Consider the following 16,573-nt stretch of genomic DNA (forward strand, 5'->3'; position numbering starts at 1 on the left):
CCCACTTTTTGACCCGTTTATACAGCGTAAGACCGCAGACACAGGTTAATCTCTAAGTGTCTGAAACCGCAGTTTCATTACTGAAACAGAAGAGAAAAAACATTTTAAAACAGTGGTTGTGAGGATAATCCACATACAGCACGGCTCTGATCCCTGTTTACAGTGAGGTCTGTGGATTATCCACAGTAACCAGGACACTCGTGTGAACTGGGTGAAATGAGTTGAACAATCTACATTTCAGATTCATTCAGAACTGTCTATATATGGTAAATCTTGATTAGATGCTCAAAAATCTGAAAATATCCTGCCTTAAGTGTTCTTTTTTAATTTTGCTCTGATATATTTAGCTCTTGCTGAAACATTGAAGTGCAGAGAAAGGTCATGGTCCTTTAAATAAAAGTTCAGTCCTTCTTTCCTTCTCCAAAGTCTCCAGATGTTCAGAGTCGGCCTGTTTCATGATGTCTGTGCTCTTAAGTTACACAAGACAAACACAGACATTAGCCTCTACATAAAACATTAATATTGTTTCATAATGAGAAGACCTAGTTTACTTTCTTGCTCCGCTTTCTGGGAGACATCTGCTGTGTGTGTGAGTGTTTTTTAAAGTATGACTGCTGCGTATTTCATCATGAAGCCAAATGAATTTTAAAGCATCTTTTGCTGTTGTTCACCAAAGAGGAAATCAATTTTGGAGGGTTCCCTCCAAAATAAAATAATCATCCTTTCTCACGTAACGGTGATGATAATGATTTCTTTATGGACTTTATATAGTTATATATGTAGTGTGCTGTACTGTATTAAATCACTTAAAAGTATATAATTAAAACTATAAAGTTAGATTATTCAACACTGGGAAATAAAAGCTGATGTTATGGCAAATGGGACTTTCAAAATAACTACACTGGATTATTAACAGTGAATAAATAAATGAATTAACCCCTTCATGTCCCATATGTTGAGTGGTTTTTCAGTAAAAACTCAGCTGTGAATGAAATCAAATCAGAGACAAGTGGTGTGAGAGGCTCGTCTTACATAAACTGTTGTATAATTCAGCCTCTTAATTTACATTTTTAATTACTTTCCGCATCGTGCCTGGTGACCCTACAGCCCTGTTTATCTCTGCCTCACTGCCTATATTATGTCAATCTCTCCCTCTCAGTCTTATTCCCCTGACTGGGGAGATTATTGACATAATCTTCTGTCCAGCATTTGAAAGCATCTGTCTAAATCTCTCTGTTGCTGTAATCTTTGATTCTCGCTTTTCTTCTTTTCTGTCTTTTGTAGGTGGAAATAAACACAGGGAAATATTTAAAAAAACCCAAAACACTCAGGTCACTGGTAAACTGGTTATTTTGGCTGCAAGTAAAACTGATCCTTATAATGTTTTACATCATTATATTTGTCTCAACAGTAGAGATTTAGGAATGAGATCAGGGTGGAGTTCAAACAGATACAAACAAATCATGTCTTAACATGTTGCTCCTTTGGGGCCAAAGTCTTATGGACAAAGTCTCGTCCCTCTTAATGTTTTTTACTAATGAACCTAAACAGTACAGAAGCGGTTCTGTATCACATGGTGATCATTTTTGTCATTAACTCAGTTTGGGCTCAATAACTTCCAGCTCAAAAGTCTAAGGGAGTAAGTTAAGTTTGAAATATTTGCTTAAAACATGCTGAACTTCACATTAGGGCTGCACAATTAATCGAAATTTTATTGCAATATGGCTTTCTGCAATTTTCAAATCGCAGGAGGTGCAATATTTGTTAATGGCAAAATGTGTGTCAAAAAATGTTTAAATCAATGAATGATTCCACAGACTTAAAACAACACCTTCATTTAGTGCAGATTCCTGCAAATAAATAAATAAATGAATAAATAAAATAAAATAAAAAATCTGATGCTCAACCTCCCTCTTGTTCCTCTCCTGCTTCACAACTCATGTCGTCATTAGCGGCTGGGCAACAGTTACCAGCAAGTAGTGGTTACTATGGCGATACGCTGCCTCCATTTGTATGCAATTTTATTCTGACACTTCTGTGACTAAAATACTATCTATCATTATTGCAAAAGTCTCAACATAAAGTGATGATTACGTGATAAAACATCATCAGACAGTGTGGTATGTTTTTATTTACCATCTTAATGGAGGGGATTTTAATCTATCTGTGCAAAACAAACAAACAAAAAATGTAAATAACAACATATGCCACAGTCATAGTCACACGTAAATCATTATCATCCCTCAGCATCTTTTCAGTTTTCATTTGAACACAGTCTTACACCCTCTCACATCTCATGAGTCATAAAATTACATGTAATCCCTGAAGAAGTCACTGTAAGGCTGGATTTACACGAGAAAACTTGTTTGTCTGTTGTGGGTAACATCTGTTGTAGCAAAAGTTTCAATTGTAAGACAATCCTGGACGCACAAACAGTTTCTGTTGCTTTTCTGATGTTCTGTGTACTGTTCATCCAGCCTGAATGAAACATAAAGAACATCCAGTTTGATAAAAATTAGCACTAAATGTACAGATACATGTGTTAACAGGATTTGAACAGAGTATAAAACTGAAAGCCTTCTATTTGCATGGCCTCACATTTTAGCCATTTGGTGCTTTTAACATATTAAAAAATATTTTACAGTTAAAAGTACACTATTAAAAAAGAGGCAGTTGTTTCTTTATTGCCAGTTCAATAAACTTTTTTACTTTTTCTTTTTAGATATTTCAAGTGCAGGAAACAATCTAAAAAAATGAGTTTAAGAACATCAACAGTGCAGCTGGGTGAAAACTGTCGAGTTTGAAAGTGTTGCATGTTATAAGAAATCCATACAAGAATATTTGAAGCTTTCTGTCAGCAATATTTTGTGTTAAAACTGACAACATTACCCACAAGAAATGGTTCAGTATGAGTGATACAGTACTTAACCTAATGAGAATCTCTGTGCAACTTTTGGTCCCTTTGAGCCAATTGACCCTTCCTAAGTCCCGCCCCCTTTTCCTCTGTGCTCCAATAACAGTCAAGCAAGCTTGGTAGCCCGTAGAACCTCAGTCAACTTTCTCATTTCTTTCCTGTTCTTGGATATGCTATCTTATATAATGCTAATGTTAGCAAAATGCCAGCTAACTTGGTAACCAATTTACTCCAATCGTTAGCTAGCTGATAAATTAGCTAGCTAGTTAACTAACATTTTGCTAACAGGTACAGAACTTGTTATTAGAGCACAGAACAAAAAGGGGTGGGGCTTAGGAAGGGTCACTTGTGCTGGTTCTTCTGCTGCACATCGACTTGAGTCTCATTGCTGTTACAAACCTTCCTTACAAAGGTGGACGTTGCTGTTTCAAACTAGACGAAGCAACTGTACACTAGGCTTCCCATCAATCTACCCAGAAAGAAGCAGCAGGAAGCAGAAGGTTTTTCTGTCGATGGAGTCCAAACCTGAACCAATGGTGCATTCTAGTTGAACTGGGAGGTCAGAATCTGCATATCAGTGAAAGCTGTAGTAATGTACTGTTCATCAGCACTTCTGTCTTTTGTGTTTCATTAAATTAGTCACACACACACTGTCCAACTTTTATCTGTGCACATGTTGCCATGGTGATTGTATGCACAAAATATTGCATAATGTGTTGTTGTCAAGCACAACAAAGATTTTCATGACGGCGTTCAACTTTACTTTTTTACTTTTTTTAAAATCATGATCAACTTGGGTGTGACATCATTAATAGCTCCAACTTCCATCATCACCACCATAAAAGGAGAGTGAATGTTGGAATACATTCATTGGGTGGCTAGAGGTGGGACTGCAATGAGATGACAATGTTGCTCTGTTTATACTTGATGTGTCTGTAAGCAATTCTCTGGTGACTTTCTGACTGTAACAACATGATAAACCAACGATACATCAGAGCTGTGAGTCTTCCTGCCCCAAGTGGTCAGCAAATTGAATGACATCACTTGAAATGACCATAGTGTAACTGCTGCAAACTTTGAAAATGGTCTAGAAATGCAGCATGCTACCATTATCATTTGAAACTGCAAAAAGCAGTTATGTTTTTTGAAGATATATGTTCAACACTTGCAGCCTGGGAATGCAGTTTTAATCAGATATAATGTGTAGAGTCAGTCGTGACGAGTCTTAACAGAGTGAGTCCTCTCTGTCCTCCTGCAGAGCGTAATCTATCTCGTCCATCTCTCGTTCACAGTCTTCACATCCTTCAGCGCCGCATCCCTCCACTACCACCACGCCATGGTCTGCCAGCCTTCCCACTCCAGCTCCCAGTGCTCCCACTGTTCCAAAGCCTGTTCCTCCAACTCCTCCCACTGCTCCCACTCCGACTCCATTTCCTCCTACCCCCATTCCTCCAACTCCCCCTCCTGCTCCCATTCCCATACCTCCCATTCCAACTCCTCCTACCCCCATTCCTGCCACTCCGACTCCTCCCATTCCCATCCCAACACCTCCCATCCCTCCAACTCCAATTCCTCCGCCACTAACGAGCAGCGCTCCTCCAGCGCCACAGGCCAGGTGTCCGACAGCTGGCCCCACTCCTCTGGGCCACAGAGGGTCCAGGAGCGCCCCCTGTTGGCCGAGCTGAATCAGCTGACTGACGGAGTAAACCCCTCCACTGCCGGCTCGAACGACCTCCTCGTAGGAGGGAGCGCGGGCAGCAGCACGGACCTCCTCCATCCTCACCCGGGCCCGGTGCTTCATCTCGATGATGGTCTTGGTGTAGGAGTTGAGCGTGGCCACAGCGGCCGCCATGCAGCAGCTGAACGACAGCCACGCCATGCTGGTGAGTAGAAGGAGGATATATTTTACCTCTTTCATTAGAGTGCCATGCCATTGTCCCGATAGACCATTATTCTGAAAATCCAATAGTTGCAATATCTCTCTGGGGCAAAAGCCCATTTGTCAGACAGCCTGTTATCCTGAAAATATACATTCTCCCTGCAGTTCAGTGTCTGCTGGCCCCGTCAGTGGTGCAGAATCAGTAATTACAGGTTTTTCCTTTAATATTTGATGTTTTTGTTATATGAAACAATATTTTAAGTTATTTTACTGTCTCAGACAAATTTCCAATGATGGAATAAAATTGTGAGTATTACCTCAGTTGGTTTGTGCCCCCATCACCTGAGTTGTTAGGGTCAACACTAACCTAACCCTAACAAAACTGCAAAGTGTGTATTTTCAAAGCAATGGGCCTCGGGAGCAATGGCCAGATGAATGGGCTTTAAGTATGGATGCCTAAGGAAATTTTAGCACCAGTTTACAGACTTGTGACAATATCGATTACACTAGACATTTTACAAGAAAAGATATGAGCGATGACACTCAATAGATCTCACCCTTACTTTGCAAAAAGCAAACACTTAGAAAGTTGGTAAATTTTAAATTTCAAGTTGTCAGGTCTATCAGACATCGCCCATGCTGACCCCAACCACTGTGGCATAAGTCCACAGATGAGTCATGTTAAGTAAACTTAGCTCCTTTTCAAGGTTAGCTTGTTTTAGCCAAGTTAATCTTAGTTTTAACAAATTAGCAGCAGCTAAGTTTAGCACCAGCTGCCTTCATGATGTCCATGTCTGTCATGTCTCATGCACCTCACTGTTTGGCGTTGCTAGGGCTCTGTGTAATTGCCCTTCCAGTGGATTTCAGTCTGTACAACCATCTCCAGCTGTCAAGCAACCTCATGTCTGGCTTGAAGTTGTGAAGCAGTTTATTCTGAGTCAAATGAGTGTTGAATAAAATGATGGTGCAAAACAGCTAACGAGCTACAGCTCTCCTATCCCTCAAAAGAATAACAATGTCAAGACAGTTTGCAACGACTCAAATTTTCATGAAAAATGTCACCAAAAGTTAAACTTTGCCCCTGGGAACAAATTTACTAATTGCAGTTGCTGGTGTGACCAAGACCAGCAAGATTCAGAAATTGAAACAAACTTACGCGAACGACCATCCGTAGTCCCACGTTTGTGGCCTCCAGTCTTTGGGTCCGATGCTCACAGTCATCTGAAACACGGTGGTGTACATCATGTGTGCGACCATCCCCATCATACCTGGTAGATTTAAAAAGTAAAAATATGAGAGGTGAAAGACAGAGGCAGGAATAAAGAACATTTGAAAGTATTAAGGCCATGAACAACATGCTTGATTAGCAAACATCCTGCCAAAACTCTTTTAAGTCACACGAGATTGAAATCACAAAATGTCACATGACAGGTCTCATGATAGGAAACATGTCCTTAAAACTGTCTTTTAAACTTTGTTCTGAAAAGAGAAAGTTTGGAATTGCGTTTGGATGTGCAGTTCAGTGTCTGCCAGTATGTAAGGTCAAAAAGTTAAAGAGTGACACTTTACAGCAGACTCAGCACAAACTGTCATCTATCCTCACCTGAGAGAACAGTGCACATGGCAGCAAAGGCGTTGATCTTGAGGGCGTTCATCTCCCTCTTGGCACAGAGGCAAATCGATTCCACACACATCAGCAGGAAGCCCATCGCCAGAAGACCGATATACGTGAACTCACTGATGACTGAAAGCCAGAGGACACCTGGAAGTATGAATGGGAAAAGATGCCTGTTCTTATCGTGAAGACAGGGTGATATTTGCTGTTGATTGGTTGTTTGGCTGTTGTGGTGGAAATTAGAATACAGTTTATATTTTCTACATTTTCTCGTTTGTTTTTTTTTTTTTGTACCAACCTTGTGTCTCTCCTGGTGTCAGCTCAATGAAGCTGCGACACTTTTCCTCCTGATCATTCCCTGGAAGAACAGTTAGAGTTATGTAGATTGCAGTAAAATGCTACTTTTCTGTCTTTAAATACATCACGTTGAATCTTTGAACTTTGAATTGAACGTCAAGCATCATTGAGAGGATTAAAGCAAAACATATGTCTGTCCTTAGAGCCCAAAGGCCCAAAGATCAGAGTGTTACAAGTGTAATATGTAGTATTTGCATCAGGATGCCACAAAAAAATCTCCTGTAAATGCAGAGAATGTACGTTTAGAACCATTATAAATCCTGAAAATATGATTAAAAAACAGCTTTAAGCCCACAGTTCATCTTCCTATGGGAATTTAAACAATCACAGTTGAAGAATAAATGCCAGCAATTGCTTTTTGTGCACATTTTCCCTCACAATGTTCACAATGTTGTAGCTCACCTACCATCCAATCACTACAGTATAACATATCTTGATTGTTTCTCTTCATTAACTGATGATCCCTGCAGCTCATTCTGTGATTCACATTCATACATACCAGCTCTCAGTTTACTTGCCTGTTAATTCTGCAGCTACAATAATCCAGCCTTGTGCAAATTGTCCTCCTTAGCGAATACTAATGAGAGGCTTAACTGCAAATCATCCATGTTGACTAAAACACATTCTTATTGATAGCAACAGTGCAGCGAAACATAGTAAAAAGAACTGACAAACTGGACTTTTTTACAGTGATTTGTGTGTTTTTTTTTTGTCTGCAGTGGTGAAAAAAAAAAAACAGTTTGAGTTACAGCTCTCTACACCCTGCATGAAAATATTACACCAAACTTCCTTTAAGAAATTTGACATATTACCAATTCCATACATATCCGGAAAAATATAAAACTCTAGAAACACAAGATAAAAGGCGTCATGTATCCTAAGTCTTCTTGTCAATTCGGCATCTTTATAATCTATAAAGGTGAACTGTATTTCTGGACAAACTTTCCATTTTGGATTTTGCACCTGAACTCATTACCAACAACCTACTTTAGTAGGAGAAGACCGTGAGAACAGTTTCAGATATCATGATTTCTCACTAAAATATGTGCTGGTTGGTGGATCAGATAAATGCAGAATTAAACACAGGCTCATGACATTGTTAATTCACCATTTATTGTATGTGTGTGATGGTATTTGACATTCGGTATTTGACGTCCTGGGAATGAGACTCAGCAGTCAACTATGTCTCTGGTGTTTTTACAAACTGCAGCTGACAACTGACCTACTTCATTCAAACTTGAAGTATATTTGCTGATATGTACTTTTAGAGGCCCGGTTTACTTTAAATGACGTGTAGAGATTTGGACCCACAGTCCCTCGCACTGTTCATGTTTTCTGCTCCCCTCACCAACCTTCATTGTGCTTCTCGCAGGAGAGCCAGAAGCCGGTGTGGAAGTAGCGCAGCATGTACTTGTCCTCGCCCGTCTCCCAGATGTAATGGACGGCGTTGGCCAGCTGCTTCCTCTTTATCCTGGCCAGCTCCTCCTTCTGCTGCGGAGAGAGCGTGATGTTGGAGACCGGGTTCCTCGGGTCTGGGGTCGGGGCCTCTGGATGGAGACAGGTGGGACACAAAAAGTGATGAAAAGATAGATGAAAGAGAAGATAATAAGAAAAGAGAGTAGAGGTGTGGAAAGAGACGAAAGTTTCATTATAAATGAAATATTTTCCTCCGTTTTGCATTTGGGGATCCTTTTTTAAAACCAGTGTGCCAGGAAACTCTGACATAAATCCTGAAGTCTCCTTTAGGTCATGGCGTGTAACACAGTCCAGCCCTGAAACACTGTTCTTTAGGTAATCTGTCATTTTCTATGTAGTAAAAATTGAGTACTACATGAAAACAAATAGGCTTAGCACTGCAGAAAGATAAGACAGCGGGCGAGTGAAAGCAGATAACATGCAGCTGCAGAGACAAAGTTCTCAGATTAGCAACAAAGCCGGGATTACGTGAATCTCTGCCAGTCAAGTCAAGTGTAAAATGCTTGAATACTGGGAGCAAGAAATATATTGTGGATTCTATAAAATTCTGCAGTTATTCTCACATTACCAGTACGCTGGCACATGTTCTTCTTCAACACCTTTTCATGGTGAATGATGACATGCATGTGACAGCGGGCCTTCACATGCAAGAAGGAGGTCTGGACACACAAAACTACAAATATCTATAATCAACATGTGTAAAATTCACGGTATGTTTGATTTTATGCAGCTTTACTTACAGCAGGTTTGTATAATAACTGATGATTTTAGATTTGACCCTTTAATTTACCATACAAAAATACAAAGTTGAAGATTTACAGAGTCAAACACTAATGTTAGTTTAATGTGAGTTGGCTGCTTAAACAGGGAGAAAGAGCTTGAATTATTATCACATCCGAGTTTAATTTCCCACTTCTTGCAGCCTGCTGAAGATGCAATGATTTCCTTCTTTCTGCTTCAATCCAGTTCAAATACTTGCATTTGAATGTCTGTTGATACTAACACCATTACAAATTGATTTCTTGCTTTTCTGTGTTTTTTTGAGATGACATGTTGAGTTAGTCTGCAACTGACTGAGTTAGTACCAGCTGGCTGTTTCATGTTAGGTTAGGGCGGGATCATGGTCCATGGTCAAGCTCCGCCTACAGGATACGTCTAACTCATAGAATTCTCTGAGAAAAAAAGAATATGGGCACAAACTGTATATCTTGTGAAAAACTTACTAATCAATTTATTCATTTGTGCTACATTTAACTCATAAAAACATCAGACTCTGAAATCTGGATCGGTACATGGATCTGTAACGTCTTTTTGATATCTAATGAGTGATTTATGTCACTATCAGCATCCAGTACCGATATTAGATCAAATTCAGTCATTATCTACTCATCCTCATGCTGATTGGAGGTCAGGTTTAGTTTTTTTAGTCCACAAAACACTGCTGGAGTTTCACAGGAAAACAGCACTGCAGAATCTTCCAAACAATGAAAGTGAATGGCGACCAGTTTTCAAATGGAAGAAAACAAACATAGCCTGAATTTTGACTGTAGATTTTTAGCTTGTAGCCACATTCACGTGTGTGTGCACACCGTCTCAATTATGTGTGTGGTGTGACGGTGTGTACATGCAAGTAAACAAGATTACACAAGATAAACGGTATGGAGTCATTTCATGTTTTCTTTTTGGTTGTTTTGTTCCGTTCACTTACATTGGGAGATTCTGCAGCACCAGTTTCCTGTGAAACTCCAACAGTGTTTTGTGAACTAAAAAACTAAACCTGACCTTCAGTCAGCCTGAGAGTGAGTAGATAATGACTGAATTTTAATTTTTGGGAGAACTATCCCTTTAAGATGTATTTGAGATGCATCACACTTTATAATATTGCACACTAAATGTTTCCTAAGAACTCTGTATTTGGCACAACACAAAAACAGTTAAACTAAGTAACTAACATGTAAGAAGGACGTACCAACCAAATAAAAAGCCACAGATACATTTATTATAATTATAACAGATAACAATTATTTATTCAGAAATTACTTAATTGATTAACAGGTAATTCTTAATTTAATTTCCATGATTTTCGGTAAACGCTCAGAAATCAATCTGTATCTGGTTAAAGATCAGACACAGCCTTTGGGATATACATACAGTACGTCTGACTGTTTTCATTCAAATAAGTTCATGAGAAAATGGGAAAACTTTCATCTCATTTTAAAACTTTATTGGATCCAAACTAAAAACCAGTAACGTGTTTATAGGCCCATACCCAAACTTTCCATCGGGTTTAAGTCTCCTGTTAATAACCAGAAAAAAACTGACTTAAGACATGACCTGGTTATTCAAGATAATCCACAGATATTGTTGTGTGCGTTTCATGTAGGAACAATTTTCTTTCTACCAAACCACATATGCCAACTGCATCACAGCGCAGAAGGACGTGTGCATCTACTCATGGAGGAGAGTTAAATAGTTATTTTTTGGCACTTTGTGCACCACAAGCTGAGTACCGTTTACTTTCATTATATTTGAAAGAAGCCAGATATCTCCAAAACTTGGCAACTCTCACCAAAACTATCTAGATGGATAAATAGCACTATAGGGAAGAGGAAAAATACATATTTTAATTTGGGGGTGAACTGTCCCTTTAAGGAACAGTTTACTGTTATCCTCGTCCTCACCTGTGGTGTACGGCTGGCTGTTGTTCTGCCCGCAGTTCTTCATCTTGACGGGCGACAGGCAGAGAGGTTTCACCACCTTGTGTGTCCCCTCGCACCAATAGGAGGTGCAGAAAGCCGAGACGGACAGGGTGAGGGCCAATGAGGTGAGGGAAAGAGACAGCAGGGAGCGGTTACGTCTGGACATGTTCTCCAGCATGGCTGCTTCTCGTCTCCGACAGACCCAGCGAGAAACGAGACAGAGTCACGACCAAAGAGTTCCGCTTCTGTTTTATTCAAAGATGGCTCCAAAAGCCTCTGGCAGGATCTGTTGACCAATCGGGAAGAGGATCAGAGTAGCGAGGAGGTTTCCGTGACACCACGGTGACCATAGATGATGACAGGAAGGAGAAGCGTGGAGGAAGGGGATTAGAGATGTGGGGAAAGTGGAACAAAGGTCAGGAATCTGAAAAGAGGTCGTGTGGCAAGATGGAGTGAGGGTGGGGTTCGAGGAAGGAGAAACAGTCGATGAGTGGAGGTCAGAGGACAGTGGAGAGGAGAAAGATGAAGAGCTGGGTTTTAATCACTTCCAGCGGGTAAGAAAGGAGACAGATGTGCAGGCCAGAGGTTGCAGGAGGAACTCCAGCTCTCCTCCTGCTCCAGTATCAGTCAGCGGAGTTCATCGAATTGAATTTTTTTCCCTTCCTTTCCTCTCGATGTCACGGCACGAGCCAGGCGACACGTTTGACTCCGCACATGTCTCATCACCGAGCTGCCGCTCTACCCCATGTCTCCACTCCCATCGTCACGTCTCGGATCCTTTCCCTGTTTGCTGCTCCCCTCTCGGATGAAGATAAACGTCTAAATCTTATCCTGCGGATTTTGAAACTAATCAGTCCGACTGTCAGGGCACATCCCGCTCCTCAACCTGTTCCTCCACCTCTCCAGGAGGGATTGAGTGATTAGTCCCGTATCTCAGGCCTACCTCTGGTCTGGGTAATCTGTGTTAATCTTGCAGGGTTAGGTGGATGAGATTAATGCCCACTGGCTCTCACGCTGTCTTTGTCTGGACGACCACCTGAAAATAAAGATGGGAAACAGAGGAAAACATCTGGATTAAGAGTGGCTACGAACAGTTGTGTCATGTCTACTATGGAAGTTCAAATCATTTGGGTCAGTGTTGTAATGTCACATGGTCTTTAGTCAATAATTTTTTTTTCTTTCTCTCTGACAAAATTCTAAAAACAAAGGAAGTTTAACACAGAGAAGTTTGGAGGAAGTGTTAATTTATTGTTTTATAATGTGGGTGAGATTATATTTATGATTATCTCAAGTATACAAACTGCAATCCCCCCAAAAGTTGGGATGTTGTGTAAAATGTAAATAAAAACAGAATGCAATGATTTGCAAATCAATTTCAACTTGTATTCAATTGAATACAGTACAAAGACAAGATATTTAATGTTCAAACTTCATAATTTTTTGTAAATATACACTTATTCTGAATTCTGAAAAGAAAAACTGTGAGGGCAAATAGTCCAACAGTTTCAGAGCAACATTTCTTAACACACACTTCCAAAGACTTTAGGAAATTCACCATCTACATTCATGAAAAGATTCAGAGAATCTGGAGAAATCTCTACATGTAAGGGGCAAAGATGAAAAGTGTGCTGTGTTCTAATGAGTCCACATTTCGGATTGTCACATTTCACACATCGTGTCCTCCAGGCTAAAGAGGAAAAGGACCATCCAGTTTGTTACCAGCGCTAACTTCAAAAGACAGCAGCTGTGATGGTATGAGGGTGTGTTAGTGCCCATGGCATCATGGGTAACTGTCACATCTGTGAAAGCCCCATTAATGCTGAAAGGTACAAACATGGCCGTAGCGCACTGTGAAATAGAAATATTCTGTCTTGTGCATTTTGTTACACATATTTTCCCCAAATTAAAACTTATGTATTAAAGTAATAAATCCTGGAAGTTAGAATAGTGTGTGTTCCCGTATGGAAAAGCAATATATGAATTTCCCTTTGAAAGTAAATGTGTATGTTTTAAGACTAATCTGTCTCATACAGATTGTGGACTGGATACGCCCATACCAGGTGAGCAACCAGAGAACTCCATGTGTTTTTCATGAAATATTTAAACGAATCTCAGTTCATTAATCATACGTTTCTTATAAACATTTAATAAAATTTGTCTCTATTTTTTGAACGTTTGGCAGCACTGCATGAGTTTGAAATGAGTGACCCGCCGACACGTCAATAACATCCCCCTCCCACCACACGTACCATCATTTTAATCAAATCATAAATGATTATGTCGTGTTCAACCAGGTGTTTGGGGTTAATACGGTTCATCAAATCATCTCATGGTGTGAAACTATAATCCATACAGTTATTGCTTGACTCTGCTTGACTTTTACTCACTATACATGCGTAGACATAATGTCTCCACACACCTGTCCATGTTATCAACAGCTGAGGCTTACCGATCAACTAATCCATGAACTCGGTCAACTATACCAACATACAGGACGTTATTTTCAGTGATTTTACTGTGGGGTTTAGTGGGAAAATGCCTGTTTGACTGGTCTGAACGTCTCCTCATAGACAGAAAAACAAAAACACACCAAAACAGCAGGAGATTCACAGTTAACACTCACAGTTCATACAAGTGGAACACAGTTTATTACTTTCCTCTGCATCATCTCATCGAGATGAAGCTGAAATCTTTCCCCTCTTGTATGTGATTGGAAAAATCCATCTGCTGTTCACGCTCAACTTTTGATCAGCTTACAGTCGTGCAACAAAACAAAAATTTAAAAAAAAAAACAGCTCCACTCACCATGTTTGGGACCCCCGGCAGAGACCCTGTGATATTTCCTTTGAGCAGGGATTCCTTCACCTTTCCTCTGCGCTCCCTCATCACTCACTCCTCCGTCTTGGGTGAGTTTCCATCAGAAACCCACCCAGATTTTCCTTTAATCCCCACAAGTCCATCTGTTACTTTCCCTCCCCTTTGCTCTCTATAGCCTACTGTCTCTATTCATCCGGCCCCACAGCTCTGTGCCTCTCGTTTTCTTCATCTGTCCTCCTCCTCCTCGCTCGTAACCTCCCTGACCTCTGCTCCTATACTGATTAATGTGACAGTATGGTATAGAACGGCTTACACTGAGACGTGTGACAGTGCTGTGGTCTCATGGTCCGTGGTGCTAAACTACTTCGACCCTTCTTAACACAAACCACTGCAGCTGTACAGTATATAAGTCGTTGGTTTGAATCTCTGATTGGAAAAACAGGAACAGTTCGTTCAAACTTCGTGGGTTTTCTTGCTTCTGTTGAGTTTGTTCGGCTCGATGAGACGGATGGAGGCCTGAAACAACAGCATTATAAACAGAAGAATATAAATAAAGCCATTTAGTAGACAATATTTTGTTGTGCTTTGCCAGGCAGAACATACTGTATTTACTGTCACAAAACTTAAAATTGTGCTTCTCTGGCAGCAACACTACAGCTGCGGTGTCCTCCTTTTAAATTTCTATTCCGGGCTGGAATAACTTTTTTCCCCCTTCCCATTTCATGTTAGTTAGAGTTCAAATTAATGCCGAATGTTTGCCAAATGACTAAGTTATCTGTTTATGAGCTGTAAGAAATCAATAATAATCCTGTAGAGAGGGTAAATGTTTATAACGGTTAAATTGAACAAAATGTAAATGGAGTTTGGTGAGCAGAAGGCAGGCAGTGACTGAACTCAAACCCCTGTGTGTTATTTCAGAGCACTTGGCGTTTGTTTTCAGGTTTTACATTGACAGACAGCTGACTAAACTTCCCTGAGACCGAGGAGGAGGGGGAGGCAGGGAAAAAACTCACTTCGAACATTTATCGTATATTAAATAGGATTTTAAACTTATTTAATAGACCTGCTGTGACTCCAGCTTGCTCTTTGGACTTTAGTACTCATTTTGCATGTGCTATTGCTACATATTACTCCCTTAAACAAACTGATGAGAACAACAAAGAAGATAACGGGTTCATTGCAGGAACAAGGCTGACAAGTCAGGTCCAAGTTGGCCTTCCTGTTTTTAGTGCATAAGTGGATTCACTTTGGGGAAGTTGAACAGTAAAACTCTGAGTTAGTCTTCACATGAAGTTGTTCAAACTTCATAAAGAAAACAGCTGTTCTAGAGCACTTGGGGATAATGGTTTTCAGCGTCATTTTTTTCCTCATGCGAAGGGAAACCGGCTCTGGAAACCTCAGTACAGGAATAAAGTACTTTAATAACTTTATTATATGGTGGTTAATAAAAACTTCTGTTTGTGTTTTGTGATCTGACCGCTGTTAAAAAGGCAACACAAGGACTTTGACCATCATGTCCCAGTGTAACACATGCTGACTAACTGGCAAATCCCTAATGTCCTCCCTGCTGTTTTTAGACGCTAAGCTTTCGCTCCATGAATGAGGAAACTCACATCCGCCTCAATCCTACATTTCCTCCTCTTCTCAACAAATTTTTATCGTGGCCTGAACTGACTCCACTGCCCTTACTCTCTTAAATTAATCAGGGGGTACAGTGAATGAATGAATGACAGAAACAGCTGAACAAATAAAAAAATAGTGTTTACCCAAATATAATCTCCAGACATGTTTTAAGAATTTGTGTTTCATGTGTTTTTTCCAGAAAAATTAAAAGCATCTAATCCTTATTGAAAAATCCAGAATCAATGACTGTGTGACTATTTTTTGTTTCAAAAGTTTAATCAAAAGTTATAAAATGTCTCCTGCTTGACTTTAAAGTCAATTCTCAGTGAAGACTTCGTGTTGTTGCATGTTGGCAGTGTGGAGAAACGATTTTAAAACTGTAATTTACCAAACTATCAGCTACTTCACAATGAAAAGCAGTCTGGCTGGGCCGCTGGAGGATGTTTTTTAAAGAGAGGATATGGAGCAGTTACAGAGGTGGAATGAGGAAAATGCAATTTTTTAGGGAAAGTTATTGTTCCTGATTGCAGATATCTCTGCTACACTAAATGGAACCAGACCCTAATTATTATTAGTGGTAACACAAGAGGCGTTTCCAGACTTTTTTTGACTGGGGAGGCCAAGGCACATTTCTCATACCTACTTTAATTACTAACATTACAGTATCTCACAGTTTTTTTTTTTCATAAATCAATGTTATTGGTCACCGTCATGTCTATGGGTTTTACAAATATATATTAAAAAAAATTAAAAAGCAGCAGCTGCATGAACGGCAAAAACTTCGTCTGAACTCATGAAGGAGGACTCCCTTTTTCAGATTCATTGAAAAATTCTAAATTCTAAATCACCAAATAGTTTTTCACAGGAAAGTGATTATGCAGATTACAGTGGTACCAACTAGCACATGAAGTGTTCCATTTAGGGCGACAGGAATGTCTTAATATGTGTGTATTTGAGGCCCTCTTGTGGTGACAGGAAGGTAGTTCTTTGAGGGTTGTAAGACCAGGTTGGACTTGAAGAAATCACCCAAAACATTAAAACAAAATACACTAAAAGTCCACAGTGTTGAAAACAGTGAGACCAGAAAACATTTCACTCATTGTATCATTTTATTTCTCAAATGTACTGTATACTGTCACAGTTTACAACACAGCTTTAAATTGAAATACACAGCAAAATAAAGTCATTTCATA

At 39.9% G+C, this 16,573-nt stretch overlaps 1 protein-coding gene across 1 annotated transcript; it reads right to left on the bottom strand.

The window, feature by feature from the left end:
- Positions 1-3,218: 3,218 nt before the first annotated feature.
- On the bottom strand, positions 3,219-13,899 carry LOC146313476 (germ cell-specific gene 1-like protein). Its single transcript, XM_084739802.1, has 7 exons — positions 13,746-13,899; positions 10,923-11,976; positions 8,118-8,312; positions 6,707-6,766; positions 6,397-6,555; positions 5,950-6,061; positions 3,219-4,794 (listed from the first exon to the last, which is right to left on the bottom strand). The coding sequence occupies exons 2-7, from the start codon at positions 11,116-11,118 to the stop codon at positions 4,140-4,142; spliced, it is 1,377 nt and encodes a 458-aa protein (XP_084595928.1). The 5' UTR covers positions 11,119-11,976; positions 13,746-13,899; the 3' UTR covers positions 3,219-4,139.
- Between the last annotated feature and the right edge of the window lie 2,674 nt (positions 13,900-16,573).

This window comes from Lutjanus erythropterus, chromosome 16, assembly GCF_056507025.1.
Source record: "Lutjanus erythropterus isolate fLutEry1 chromosome 16, fLutEry1.hap2, whole genome shotgun sequence".
Taxonomy (NCBI): Eukaryota; Metazoa; Chordata; class Actinopteri; order Lutjaniformes; family Lutjanidae; genus Lutjanus; species Lutjanus erythropterus.